Here is a 14,781-nt window from a genome sequence, read left to right on the forward strand (position 1 = left end):
CCTTGAAAGCCTTAATTTTTGCGATCCAAAAAGACTTTCCAGATGTGCATTTGTTCTATTATTTGGTATGCTTTGGGGGGCAGATTGGTCCGCTCTTTTTTCTAGTGTCCACTCAATTGCCCTCAGACACTTCAACCCATGCATTTCTAAGTTCTATTTTTTTCATGTGGGTTGATGCACTCTGGTTTAGTCTGTGCCCAGAGTGTGGGATAGCTGGGAACAGACTAAAATTGAGCCTTGCAACGGTCAAAGTTGCCAAGGCTCCTTCCGGTTTTAATCAAAAAGTGGCTTAATAAATGAGCCACTTCAGGATATTAAAAAAATTGAACACTATCTCTGCCTCTCTGCAGAAGGGGAGGGGAAGTGAATTTGTGTGTGTGTCTGCTAGACTACTGCTGATGCGGTGAATCACTTACAGGTTACCTACCTGTAACTCTGGTTCTTCGAGCGGTCATCTGTGAATTCACACTAATGGGTTAATCTGCACCTGCAGCCTCGGAATCTTCTAAAGCTCAGGCACAAGGTGCCAGGACCTCCCACATGCTGGCTATAACCTCGCCCCCGGCAACGAGTGGCTCAGTTCCATGGAACTGTCCGCTGCTGCACAGCACGCAATATGGCACATGTGACATACAGCGGGGAGGAAGGGCAGGAAGTGTGAATTCACAGATGATTACTCAAAGAACCAAAGTTACAGCTAGGTAACCTCTTTTTCTTCTTCGTGGTCTCTGTGAATGCACACTAAAGGGTGACTAGCAAGCTGACTTACCCGGTGGAGGGATGTCACGAAAGAACAGATGCCAAGACAGTTCGTTCAACGACAGCCTCTGCTTTGGCCCAAACATCTAGGTGGTAGTGGGCCGCGAAGGTAAGTGGCATGGACCACGTAGCAACCTTGCAGATATCTGCTAGGTCTACCCCTCCGAGGAAGGCTGTGGAGGAAGCAATTGCTCTAGTAGAATGGGCCCAAACTGTAGTCGGCAAAGGTGCACCAGCCAGTTCGTATGCTAGGTGGATTGTAGTAACTATCCACTGGGAAATCATTTGTGCTGACACCTGGAGACCCTTTGACTGCCCTTGGAAGGACACAAAAAGCCTGTGTGAGGAACGAAAGGACGCAGAATGGGAGACGTAATATGAAAGTGCCCTTTTGTCATCCAAGGAGTGAAGAGCCCTCTCCAGCTTCGATGTTGGGGTGGCGGGAGCAAGGCCAGGGCAAGAGGCCGGAGCTCCCTGGCCAGGAGGAGCCTCTCCTTCCAGTGCCTGGAGAGGTGGATCGTGGCGGAGGGGCGAGGCGCAGCCACGATGGCAGCCGGGGCCAAGCTCAGCCTCCCAGTGCCGGGACACTGCCGCCCCATGGCCTGTTCCCGGATGAGCCCATTGGGCGGTGGCAGCACTCGCCTGGCCATGCGGCTTCCTTCGGTGCTGCCTCCACATCAGCCAGGCCTGGCAGAGCCTCTCACCCTCCCTGCGGCAGCTGTCATGGTGCTTTGATGGCAAGGACTGTGGGGAAGCCACCTGCTGCTCTTCGACAGCCGCCCAGGAGCCGCCCACCATGGAGAAGGAAAGCCGCCAAGGACTGAGCATGGCCCTGCCAGGTGGTGGTGGCGGCCCAGGTGCGGGTGGTGGCACTCAACTGGCCGCGCGTGACCGAGATCCTTCCTTTCAAATCAAGGGGGATAATGCTGGCATACAGTATGTACATTTTTTGGGGGGGGAAAGGTAAAAAAGTTCCCTGATCCCTGCTATAGGTTGATTAAGGTGGAAGGCTGTAGCTACTTTCAGTACAAAAGAGCAATCAGGGAATAGAGTCACCTTATCAGGGTGGAATTGGAGGAAGGGTGGGTCAACTTGAAGGGCTGTCAGTTCACCAGCACACTGCACTGAGGTAACCACGAGGAGGAAGGCTGTCTTTAGTGTAAGGAGTCTGAAGGAAGTGGTAGCCATAGGCTCAAATGGTGGACCCATGAGCTTGTTTAGTACCAACTGTAGGGACCACTGAGGTGTGGGTGACTTGTAGGCTGGACGCATATTTCGGAGACCCTTTAAAAACTGCTTTAGAGTTGGATGGTGAAATAAGCCTGCAGCCTCTGAAGCGGGAGGCTGATGGGCTACTATCACGGCTACATACACTTTGAGGATGGAATGTGATGGGCCTCAAAGAAAGAGAAGAAGGAGGAATTGTAGCACTGCATCAAGAGAGGTAGGTCTCATGGGGAGGTGATTCTTAGTGGCGAAATCGGAGAATACCTTCCATTATAAATATAAAACGCACGTGGCGGTTGTGGAAGGCCTGAAGTGATCTCATTTTCAGCCTGGCCTCCACCGAGGTATCTGCCCAATCAGGAGATGGACCTATGTGCAGGTAAGGCGCTATCTCCAGCCTTGAGGGAGGAATATCATCATCTCCCAATGGCATGCTCAAACATACCATCTCATGTTGGGAATGGGTCACAGGCACCAACGACAAAGTCTCGGTTGAGGGCCGAGAGGTATTAGAAGATGGTTTCTTCTTATTCTTTGGCATCGAGGCCAAAGGAGGCTTAGATACTGGTACCAAAGCAGTTGACCTCGAGCCTGACAATGATGATTTAATTGCCTTGTGAGCACACTTAGGCGAGCAAGTTGTAGTTGAAGAGGTCTCAGATGGGGGATCTTGCGGTGGATCCATGGCCGAGGCTCGTGCTGGGCCAAGTGATTTCTCTCACAAGTAGGAGTGAAGTCGTTGGAGCCTCTGCTTCAGGGCAGGCTTAGTGAAAGCCTTACAAACAGTGCACAAAGCAGGCTGGTGCTCCTCCCCGAGACAGAATAAGCACTGCAAATGACCGTCAGAAAGCAGGACCTTGTTAGAACAGGACAAGCAGCGTTTGAAGGGGCCGAAAGCAGCCATAAACCCATAAATTAGCACTCAAACAACACAGTTCTATTCTTAATGTTAGACTCACAAATCCAGAAGAATGGTGAAACAAGCTGAAGTCGAAAAAGCCAAGAGGTCCAAGAAAATGATTTAAAGAGGTCAAAAGGAAAAAAACAAATGCGAAGCTCTGACCCAAGTAGCTGCTGTAGCGGTGGCAGAAATGGAACTGAGGCACTCAGTGCTGGGGGCAGGGTTATAGCCAGCGTATGGGACATCCTGGCACCATGTGCCTGAGGTCTAGAAGATTCCGAGGCTGCTCTGCGCAGCCGCAGATTAACCCATTAGTGTGCATTCACAGAGACCATGAATACATATTTTTTTAAAAAAAAAATAATCGAAGTGTTTCAGCACAACAGTGATAGTCTATTTTTTATTTATTTATTTATTTATTTATTTATTTATTTATTTATTTATTTATTTATTTATTTATTTGATTTTTACCCTGCCTCTCTAGACCATGTCTACTCGGGGCGGCTTACAAAATAAAACAAAACAGTATAAAAATATATAAAATCATAAAATTACAAATTTCTTTTGTAGCATTTTCTTCTGTCTCTCTCCCTCTCCCCTTCTTTCCCTATTGATTCTGCTATATATATTTTGCTGGAAGACACAAAATGAGCAAGTGAAATGTTTTGGTGTGTGCACATCTGCAGCTTAACAAACATTTTGTTACTTAAGAAAGCAAAGAAAGACATATTGGGTTTCTGGTTTTTTTTCCCTTCCTCTTCTTTTCATGGAGGATTTGTCTGTTGCGTGCAGATGAGAGGTGGTAAAAAGGTGAACATGGCTGGAAGGCAAAGTACAAATGGAAAATTGTACAGGAATTCTCAACAGAGTGATAAAAGTCTCTTTATTTTTTCAGGGAAACAAGATACTCTTTTGGGAAGTCTCATGTTCAGATGCACATGCACACTTTCTTTTTAAATCTGTTTTGAGTACTCCAAGCAACCCCCATCTCCTCCTCTTCTTCTGTGTATGTAAACATTACAAGGTTCAAAAGTAGGGGAACTCCTTTTTTTTGTCTCCACTGGCAAAACTGGGAATGGGGTGGGAGACTGCACAACCCTTTCTCTGCTTGCCCTGCTCCTTTATCTCTACATCCTGTTCCTTCTCTCCAAACCTAGAGTAGCCAAAGGAGAACACAAAGGGCGTATAGGTGTTTGACTGCTTTTGGCTGATAATCAGCTTCTTTTTCTCCCCTTGCTCTACCATACGTAGTTTGCCTCTCTTATCCTCTGCCTCTGCTGCCTCCCTTCCAAACTGTACTTGAACCCAGTCCACTTTCTTTTCTCCAAAATTCCAGCTTTGCACAAACTTGCCACTTCAGGATACCAGAAATAAGGTCAAATATGCCACTTCGACTGCTCTTCCCCCACCACCTCAACTGACTTTATTCAGATTGCATAGCCTGCACCAAAAGGGCCAGTCTCAGAAATTCCCCAGACAGCATGCCCAAATCAAGATAAGCCAGTATAACAATATCAAGACATTGGGTCTGCTCCATCTGACATTTCATTGGACTTGATTGATTCGACTATCTCTCTCACTGATTTTAGACATGATCGTGACTTTTTGAAAGATTAAATACATCTATGGGGAGTGTCCTTTGGATGGCACGACATATATAGAGCAGGAATTCAGGGGAAAGCCCCTCTTTTTATTACAGCTACTAGAATCCCCCAACAAGAATGGCCAATGGCCATGGGGCAAGGGCATGGTTTGGGTGATTGTCTTCCAAGCACTGGTGAAACCTGCCCACTGGCAGCACACATCACTCGCTTGTTACAAAGTTGGATGGTGGCAAGAGGAACCAGAGCTGGAATGGGGATAAATGATGGAAAAGGCAATAAACTGGGCATAAGTCCTCTTGCTTTTAAAAACAACTCATCTTTACTATACCTTCACTTACTATCTTTGAGTAAACCTGTGATCACAGTCAGATCTCTATATGCTACTATTTAGCAGACGGTTGCTATCTGATTGTGAGAAGGTTCCTATAAGTTTAGAAAGCCTATATTTAGAATGGCAGGGTCTGATTTCCAATTTTTAAAAAGAAAATCATAAAAAGAAACTCCTTTCCATTACCTAAGGGTATACGGAGACTTTAAGGAGACAGGACCTAACTATATGTGTTTAGAAAGAGTGACTGATTCAAGGAATTCTCCTAAAATGTTGAGAAATATTCCTACTGGATTTTCTAACAGTAAAGTGTACTCAGGTGTAAGCAACATGTCTGATCTAGTCTGGCAACCCAATTACATGTTATTAAAAACTTCACACACACAGAGGTGGTAGTAATAACAAAAATCAATCCACTGTTCTCTGTTTTATTTCACTCTCCTAGTAGCCACAGAATGATGCAAAATATAGCTTTAAGGTCTATGATAGCAGATCTTACCTGTTGTTGGCACAGCTGGTAGTGCTTAGACTGACCCAGGCACAGGCTAGTATTTGTCCCCTGAAATACTTGCAGCCTGCAAGGAAAATATGATTAACATTGGCTTCCAGAAGTTTGTTTTGGACCATTGGTTCCACACGTTGGGTCCCCAGGTGTTCCTGGACTAGAACTTCCAGAAGCTTTCACCACTAGCTCTGCTGGCCAGGATTTCTGGGAGTTGTGGCCCAAGAACATGTGTTTTAGAGGTTAAGGGGGCACCACAGCCATAAAAAGTTCTGGTGCCCTTCTTCATGAGTTTTCAAGGGCCCTCACACATCAGTATAATAAAGGAGCAAAGGAAGGTTTTCTGTTCCAAAACAGAGATGCCTTAATCTGAATTTTAGAAGATGCTCAAAATGCTTCTAAAGATATGCCAAGTGCTGCTTCTTCAGCATTAAGAGAGTCTGACTAACAAACAGGCATGCAGAATGAAGGAAAACTCAAGATCAGAGAGTAGAGAAATTCCTTATTTGGTTTGCAACTGGGGGATTCTGAGAGATAAGAGTTTTTTTTACAGGAACTTTAGTTTGCTTTGGTGAGCAGATGCTTCCTGATGTGAAGGAAGATGCCGAGTGCAATCCTGAAAGATTAAGTTTCAAACTGTATTTAAGGACAGAAAGCTCTTTTTAGAATCCTGTTGTCTGAATCCTCTTTTGATGAGCTTATGGCATGGGCCACTGCCCCACTGCTTCAGCTAATACTGCACATAAGGAAAGGGAGGGAGGTGCTTGTTCAGGCTTTCTCTCCTCAAAAGTGTGTTCATGCAGAATGGAAACGAGCTGAGGTGAGCCAGAAGGAGAAGCACAACACCATGAGCTTTTTGGGTGCCAGTTCTCATGATCATGGCAGAATCAGCAGCAGCAGAAGGTAAGAAGAAGTGCTTTCCCAAGGAGTCTCATCCAACGCTTTTCAGCCATGGTGGTGGTGGGGGGGGGTTCTTCTGCAGAGCCTCTGTGGACCAGCAGGGTGGGAATGAAAGTGGGCAGGCAGAGAGCCAGAGAGCCCCAGAGATCCATGTGCCTGTCAACATAAATGTAACGGTGCAATCCCACACACCCCTACTGCCCACTCCACTCCTCCCCCTTCAATCAGGGAAGCTACCACAAGAGGCAAGCAGCTGTATCTCCTAAAAAAACCAGCAAGGATGACAGGAATACAGAGATATTAAAAGCAGAAAACTGCAAACTAACAATGAAGAGGAAATAAAAGAAGCTGGGCCAAACAGAGAAATCTCAAACTAAGCAACCATCCCTGCCCCCTGCCGTTTTGAATTACCTGTCTTCACTACGATGATAACATCAGCTACATCAATTATAAAAGTAGCATTCAGGTCAACTACCTGGCTTGGTTACTTACCGCTGGTGTAAGCAGTGCCTCTCTCGAGACATCACACCCCCTCCACAGGTACGGGAGCAGGTGGACCAGGAGCTCCATTCCCCCCACCACTGAGCGACCTCTTCGTTCCAAGTACTAGCTCTTTCTGCTGCCTCACTACTGTCCTGACACAAACAAGGAATGGTTAGCTTGAGAACTTCAGGCTCACCAGAGTTAACTCACATTCTCTTCACTATACAGTGTGCCTTGACTTACAAACTTAATCTGCATTGGAACAGTTGCTGTAAGTCAAAACGTTCGTAAGTCAAAGAACCATTTCCCATAGGAATGCATTGAAAACCAATTAATCTGTTCTGGACGAAGAAAAAAATACCTATATATATATAAAATAAACAGAGCAAGTCCCATGCTGGGACTGCAAAACACACACACACACACACACACACACACACACACACACACACCCCACAAAACAACACAGAAATGTAACCCTCCCAGCCCAAACCTACCCTCCAAAACCCACCCAGAACAACTTTTAAAAAGGAAAAAGCAGCACCTTGCCTCCACCGCCGCGACAGCTGCGGCCAGGAGGCCTCCTGGACTCCAACCGCCGCTGGATGGCCAGGGCTCCAGCAGCCTCTGCAGAGGTTTCCAGGGCTTCCAAAGCACCAGCACCCATAGCGGCGGGGCCAGCCATGGTGGAGGGAGCCCTTACTCACAACTAGACCCATGCTTTCTGCGGCGCTTATTCATGATTCAGCAGAAGTAAAAAAGTTCCCTGACCTCATGCTCTAACCGTTGGGGTGAAAGAAGCAGCCTCTTTGCCACCAACTATTTGAATTGAATCAACTGCCATCCGGAGTTTGGCTCTATCTCCCTCCGTTTTCCAGGACTAGGCCCTGCTACTCCTGATTGCCTCACCCCCCCTAACATCAGCCACCTGGCTTAGGGTGAGTGAAGGCTTTTAAGCCGAAGGTGTTCTCAGGGCCTCACCGGACCAACATTCCTGCCTTTGGGGAAGCGGAAGATCTTCTGCCTGCCACAATCTCACTGGGTGAGAGACATTAAGAACTGTGGCTGGGCTGTTGTCAACTGCCATCTGGAGTTTGGCTCTATCTCCCTCCGTTTTCCAGGACTAGGCCCTGCTACTCCTGACTGCCTCACCCCCCGTAACATCAGCCACCTGGCTTAGGGTGAGTGAAGGCTTTTACGCCGAAGGTGTTCTCAGGGCCTCACCGGACCAACATTCCTGCCTTTGGGGGAGCGGAAGATCTTCTGCCTGCCACAATCTCACTGGGTGAGAGACAGTAAGAACTGTGGCTGGGCTGTTGTCAACTGCCATCCGGAGTTTGGCTCTATCTCCCTCCGTTTTCCAGGACTAGGCCCTGCTACTCCTGATTGCCTCACCCCCCCCAACATCAGCCACCTGGCTCAGGGGGAGTGAAGGCTTTTAAGTATGGAAGGCTGTGGGGGGGGGGGGAATATTGGGTGTTGGTTAGTGAGAGTGAGTTGTTTGTCCCGCTCCCTGGCTGGCTGGTCGCCATGTTGGATCTCCAGGGGACAGGACTTTTTCTAAGACTGCTTCACTCACTCTCCCTTTCTTGGACCATCTGCAAAGATGCTCTGCCCCCACACAAAGGCCAGCGACTGAAACAGCTCACCTCCACAAGTAATACTCTTACTCCTCCTTCAACATCATCTTTAACACCAATATTCAAAATAACATCGAAACAGACATTGTTGAATGGACAAGGTTGTGTGGAGGAGGAGGGAGGATCAGGATTATATATGGGGCTTTAGTATGTGATTTCTCAATAATTTATTTTAATGTTACACAGGGGGTTCATAATTTTGGGATTTTTATTTTTATTTTTTGTAATTTTCCTGTTTTATTGCATATATTTGATTCATGTACCTGCTTTGTATCTAAGTTTGTTCGGTTTATTAATTTAGGTTAATTGGTCTCTATTTTTCTTTTTCTTTCTCTTGGATATGGAGTGGAAGGCCTGTTCGCCCAGCAGGGGATCTTTTAACATCCCTGTGATCACGGGTAGAGGGAGATATGGCGTTGGCACAGTCCCTACTCTGTCAGTAGAACGATGGACACATGTTTGAAAGCTGTTCATTGTTCTGAGACTGTGACCAAACACCAATATCGAGGTAGCCGGATCAGCCAGCCCTCCACTCTAAATCTGGTACTGTTGAATGCCAGGTCTGTAGCCAACAAACCCCAGGTGATTTACGACCTTATCCTGGAGGAGGATGCAGACCTGGCATGCATAACCGAGACGTGGATTAATGGGGAGGGGGGTCCTCCTCTGGCTCTCATCTGCCCGCCCGGTTATGCTGTCCAGCACCAGGGTAGACTGGAGGGGCGGGGCGGGGGAGTAGCCATTGTCTACAAATCCAACTTAGAGGTTACTAGGCGCTCCTCGGTGGTAAAGCCAGGTCTAGAGGCACTCCACGTATCGATAGGGGCTAGGGATGGTATCGGGATTTTGCTGGGTTACCGCGCTCCCTGTGACCCAGCCACTTCCTTACCGGAGCTGGTCGACTTTGTCTCCGCGGCATTGTTGGGATCCCCGAGGCTTTTGGTCTTGGGTGATTTCAACGTGCATGCGGGGGCAGAGACCACAGGGCCAGCTCTTGAGTTCTTGGAAACCATGGCTTCCTTGAACATGTCCCAACATGTCATCAGCCCCACCCACGTGGGTGGCCATACGTTAGACCTGGTTTTTTCCACCAACTGGAGCGAGTGTGGTCTGGTGGTGACTGACCTCGGGTCGGTCCCCTTGTCATGGTCAGATCACCACCTAATAAAATGCAACCTCTCAGTGGCACTCCCCCCTCGCAGGGAGCAAGGACCTATTTCTATGGTCCGACCTCGAAGGCTACTGGACCCTGTTGGATTCCAGGAGGCCATGAGAGGTGTTCTGGCTGACCTGGCTGGCGCTCCTCTCGAGGCTCTGGTTGACAGCTGGTCCATCGCTGCCACTAGAGCTATAGACACGATCGCACCTAAACGCCCTCTCCGGCTCAGAGCTCGGCCTGCGCCCTGGTTTAACCAGGAGCTCCGAGCGATGAAGCGACATAGGAGAAGGCTAGAGCATAGATGGAGGAAGAACCCGACGGATTACAATTGGACAGTTGTCAGGGTCGCAACTAACCTTTACCTGGCTAAGGTAAAGGCTGCATGTAGATCATTCTTCGCTAACCGGATAAGCGAAGCGTCCAACCAGCAGGCGGAGTTATTCCGTATAGTGCACGACCTATCTGGAACTGGTTCAGGTGATAGGCCTCCCCCTAGTTTTTCCCCTGACCAGTTTGCAGCCTTTTTAAAATCTAAAGTGGAGGCCATCCGCCGGGAGCTCTCTCCGTTTTTAAAAACAGTGAGTCGAGCAGAGATGTCCAGCGCTCCGTCTTACCCAGTGACTTTTGATTCTTTTCAGCCTGTAACGCCTGATTCCATCTCCAGGGTGCTTGGCCGCTGCCGAGCCACCACCTCCTCCTTGGACCCTTGCCCGGCCTGGTTAATCAAAGCAGCCAGGCCGATAACAACAGAATGGGCCACAGTAATAATAAATGAGTCTTTCCTTGAGGGTAGATTTCCATCCGCCCTCAAGGAGACACTCATTAGGCCCATAAGAAAGAAACCTAGTTTGGCGGCGGACAAAATTGCCAATTATAGGCCTGTCGCCAATGTTTCTTTCATGAGCAAAGTGGTTGAGAGGGTGGTGGCCGATCAGCTCCAGGCTCACCTGGACGAAACGGATGCCCTGGATCCATTTCAGTCGGGCTTCAGGCCGCACCACGGTACTGAGACGGCATTGGTCGCCCTGTACGATGACCTGCTGAGGGAGGCCGACAGTGGCAAAATCTCCCTGCTGGTCCTCCTCGACATGTCGGAGGCCTTTGATACCGTTGACCACGGTATCCTCCTGGGAAGGCTCTCTGAGTTGGGAATTGGTGGCTTGGCACTTGCCTGGCTCCGTTCCTTCTTGGGGGACCGTCCCCAGAGAGTTCAGCTTGGAGAGAGCGTCTCGGCCCCGTGGAGTCTCAATTGTGGGGTTCCACAGGGGGCGATTATCTCCCCAATGCTGTTTAACATCTATATGAGGCCGCTGGGTGGGGTCATTAGGGGATGTGGGGCTTCGTGTCATCAATATGCCGATGACACCCAGCTCTATATCTCCTTTTCACCAACTGCAGGTGATGCTGTCCTTTCCCTTCAGCGTTGCCTGGGGGCCGTACTGCAATGGATGCAGGAGAACGGACTGAGGCTGAATCCAGATAAGACGGAAGTTCTGAGGGTGGGTGCCCCCGTGGTAGGTGGCTTGGGTGGCTCTCTCACATTTGGAAGGACCACCTTGGCCGCGAAGAGTGGGGTCCGCAGCCTCGGCATATATTTGGACCCGACGCTCACCATGGAAACTCAGGTGGCGTCGGTAGTCCGCACTGCATTTTTCCATCATTGCCCGGCTGCAACGCTATCTTGACATGGGGGCGCTCACTACCTTGGTGCATGCGCTCGTAATCTCAAGATTAGATCACTGTAACGTGCTCTACGTGGGGCTGCCTTTGAGGCTGACACGGAAATTTCAGGTGGTGCAGAATTCAGCGGCCAGGCTCCTTACAGGAGTGAGAAAATATCAACACATCTCTCCAATGCTGGCCGCATTGCATTGGCTGCCCATCTGTTTCCGTGTCAACTTCAAAGTTTTAATGCTTACTTATAAGGCCCTAAACGGTTTAGGACCTCGATATTTGGCGGATCACCCGCGCGAGTCAGGTGAGGCTGAGGAGCCTGACGCCGAGAGAGGCCCGGAAGGAGAAAACACGAAACCGGGCCTTCTCGGCAGTGGCTCCTCGCCTCTGGAACAATCTCCCTCCGGCGATTCGCACGGCCCCCACGCTGGGCACCTTTAAAACCCAATTAAAAACATGGCTGTTTATTCAGGCCTTCCCTCCAGCCAACTCTTGATTTTTTTTCTTACTTTTCCTTTTTTTTCTTTACTGCTGTTCTTGTTTGATTATTATGTATTTGTCTATGTTTTATTATTTGATTTTATATTTGGAAGCCGCCTAGAGTGGTCCGGTGGGCCAGATAGGCGGGGTATAAATTAAATAAATAAATAAATAAATAAATAAATAAATAAATAAATAAATTTCCCCCCTTTTCCCCCTGCCTTTCTCCATTTGTAAGTCAAAGCTCAGGCCACAAGTCAAAGCAAAATTTTGCGGCTGGAGCTGTTAGTAAATCAAATTATAGGTCAGGGTGTTCGTAGGTCAAGGCACCTCTGTATAGCTCTTCCATACAGTATAGCCATACTTTGTTGTACAATGTTATTAATTTTAAAAAAAATCTTCTGTGTGTATGTGCATTTTTTCGGCTCAGTCTGAAACATGCTACATGAGCATGTATTCCCTTAGAACAGAATTTTGGTTTTTTTTAAAATCTGAATGCATGTTTTAGGGGGAGGAACTTCATATGATCATTGCATTAACTGTCCAGTGATAAAAGCAGATTGATTTAAATCTGGAACTCTTATAATATATATCGCGGTCTCCTCTGATTGTGGGTAGAATTATTTTTCAGGAACTTCATAACAACACTCAGCCTGTTTTTTCATCACTGATACTGAGTACATACAGACTCTCTAATGCATGTGAATTTGTTAAATATCCTCCTTATCATGTGACAAGAGGATCCACGAACCAACTTAGATGAGATTGCTTCTCCCCAATTTGGTTATAGTTATAGTTGTTTTAGTTTCTGAAGATCAGAGTGGCATCTGTATACACATTGTCAAGGGATTATCAGTTGAGATGGGCATGAATCAGGAAAAAAATGGTGAATCATTTTGATTTGAATTGTGAATTTAGGATTTTTTGTGATGAACTGATGAAATGATTCATTTATTCACTTTTTTATTTTAAAACCCTATAAAATGCCCCCCCCAAGCATCTAGAGACACCAAATTTGTCAGGAACCTTCTCAGACTCTCTTCTACAATCCCTCCAAGTTTTTGAAGATTGGGTTTTGGATCCCAAGTTATACACCCACATTCTTCTACCCTGGTATTAACTACAGGAGCTCCCCAGGGCTGTGTGCTAAGTCCCTTCCTCTATTCCCTGTACACACATGATTGCACCCCACTGTATAACACCAACACAATTATTAAATTTGCGGATGATACAACAGTGGTGGGGCTCATAAATAAGAACAACGAGTCTGCTTATAGAAAGGAAGTACAAGGGTTGATACTTTGGTGTAAAGAAAATCATCTCACACTTAACATCAAAAAAAATAAAGAACTCATAATTGATTTTAGGAGGAAGAGAACTGTACATTTACCACTGTACATAAATAGCGAGGAAGTGGAGAGAGTTGGTAGTTTTAAATTTCTGGACACTTACATCTCAGAGGACCTCTCATGGAATATAAATGCCAACATGCTAGTGAAGAAGGCACAGAAGAGGCTGTTAAATTTATTTCAGCATTTACTTCTGTCATACTATCGTAGCACCATTGAGAGTGTCCTAACCTATGGCATTCTGGCATGGTTTGCGAGTAGCTCTGTAGTAGACAAAAAAGCTCTGCAGAGAACCATTAAAATTGCCCAGAATATCATTGGGCTCCAGCTACTAACCCTGGATGATATCTTCACATCCCACTGTCTGAGGAAGTCACACAGCATACTGAGAGACTCTTCCCATCCTGCTTATAACTTTTTTGAACTGTTGCCATCTGGCAGAAGATATAGAACAATTAAGACTCGAACCACACGTTTCCTGCATAGTTTTTATCCCAGAGCTATAATTGCACTTAATAAATGGGTCTTTCCTTGAGGGCAGGTTTCCCTCTGCCCTCAAGGAGACACTCATTAGGGCCATAAGAAAGAAACCTAATTTGGCAGCGGACAAAATTGGCAATTATAGGCCCGTCGCCAATATTTCTTTCATGAGCAAAGTAGTCGAGAGGGTGGTGGCTGACCAGCTTCAAGCACATCTGGACGAAACAGATGCCCTGGATCCTTTTCAGTCGGGATTCAGGCCATGCCACGGTACAGAGATGGCATTGGTCGCCCTGTATGATGACTTGTTGAGGGAGGCCGACAGCGGTAAAATTTCTTTGTTGGTCCTCCTCGACATCTCAGCGGCCTTCGATACCGTCGACCATGGTATCCTCCTGGGGAGGCTCTCTGAGTTGGGAATCGGTGGCCTGGCTCCATTCCTTCTTGGAGGACCGCCCCCAGAGAGTGCAGCTTGGGGAGAGTATTTCAGCCCCATGGAGTCTCAATTGTGGGGTTCCACAGGGTTCGATCATCTCCCCAATGCTGTTTAACATTTATATGAGGCCGCTGGGTGGGGTCATCAGGGGATGTGGAGCATCGTGCCATCAATATGCTGATGACACCCAGCTCTATACTTCCTTTTCACCAACTGCAGGTGATACCGTCCTGTCCCTCCAGCACTGCCCGGGGGCCGTACAGCAGTGGATGCAGGAGAACGGGCTGAGGCTGAACCCAGACAAAATGGAAGTTCTGAGGGTGGGTGGCCCTGTGGATGGTGGCTTGGGAAACTCCCTCATGTTTGAGGGGGTGGCCCTGGCCACAAAGAGCGGGGTCCGCAGCCTGAGGGTACACCTGGACCCGATGCTCACCATGAAAACGCAGGTGGCATCGGTAGTCCGCACCGCCTTTTTCCACCTTTGGCAGATAGCCCGGCTGCGACCTTACCTAGACACAGGGGCGCTCACTACCTTAGTACTTGCGCTCGTAATTTCTAGATTAGACTACTGTAACGCGCTCTACGTGGGGCTTCCTTTGAAGCTGATGCGGAATCTTCAAATGGTGCAGAATGCGGCGGCCAGACTCCTTACTGGAGTGAGAAAATACCAACATATCTCTCCTACTCTGGCCATGCTGCACTGGCTGCCCATCCGTTTCCACATTGACTTCAACGTGTTAATGCTTACATATAAAGCCCTAAACGGTTTAGGACCTCGATACTTGGCGGAACGCTTACTCCCAACTAGTTCTACCCGTGTCACCCGCGCGAGCCAGGAGGTGAGGCTGAGGAGCCTGAC

At 47.8% G+C, this 14,781-nt stretch overlaps 1 protein-coding gene across 6 annotated transcripts in view; it reads right to left on the minus strand.

The window, feature by feature from the left end:
- The window catches only part of LOC110077042 (ADAMTS-like protein 2), a 92,382-nt gene that overhangs the window by 73,495 nt on the left and 4,106 nt on the right, over nucleotides 1-14,781 (minus strand). For 4 of the 6 annotated variants that reach the window (XR_013544621.1, XM_020789715.3, XM_072998173.2 and 1 more), the window contains exons 2-3: nucleotides 6,714-6,856; nucleotides 5,319-5,394 (exon numbers count right to left, since the gene is read on the minus strand). Coding sequence is in view for 4 of the 6 variants with exons in the window: in XM_020789715.3 (XP_020645374.2) it covers nucleotides 5,319-5,394; nucleotides 6,714-6,856 (219 nt within the window). In the remaining 2 variants the exon portion in view is untranslated. Of the gene's footprint in view, nucleotides 1-5,318; nucleotides 5,395-6,713; nucleotides 7,347-14,781 lie in introns of those variants that run through there. The other 2 variants (XM_072998172.2, XM_072998176.2) reach the window with 2 other exon arrangements.

Source organism: Pogona vitticeps, chromosome 4, assembly GCF_051106095.1.
Source record: "Pogona vitticeps strain Pit_001003342236 chromosome 4, PviZW2.1, whole genome shotgun sequence".
Lineage (NCBI taxonomy): Eukaryota > Metazoa > Chordata > Lepidosauria > Squamata > Agamidae > Pogona > Pogona vitticeps.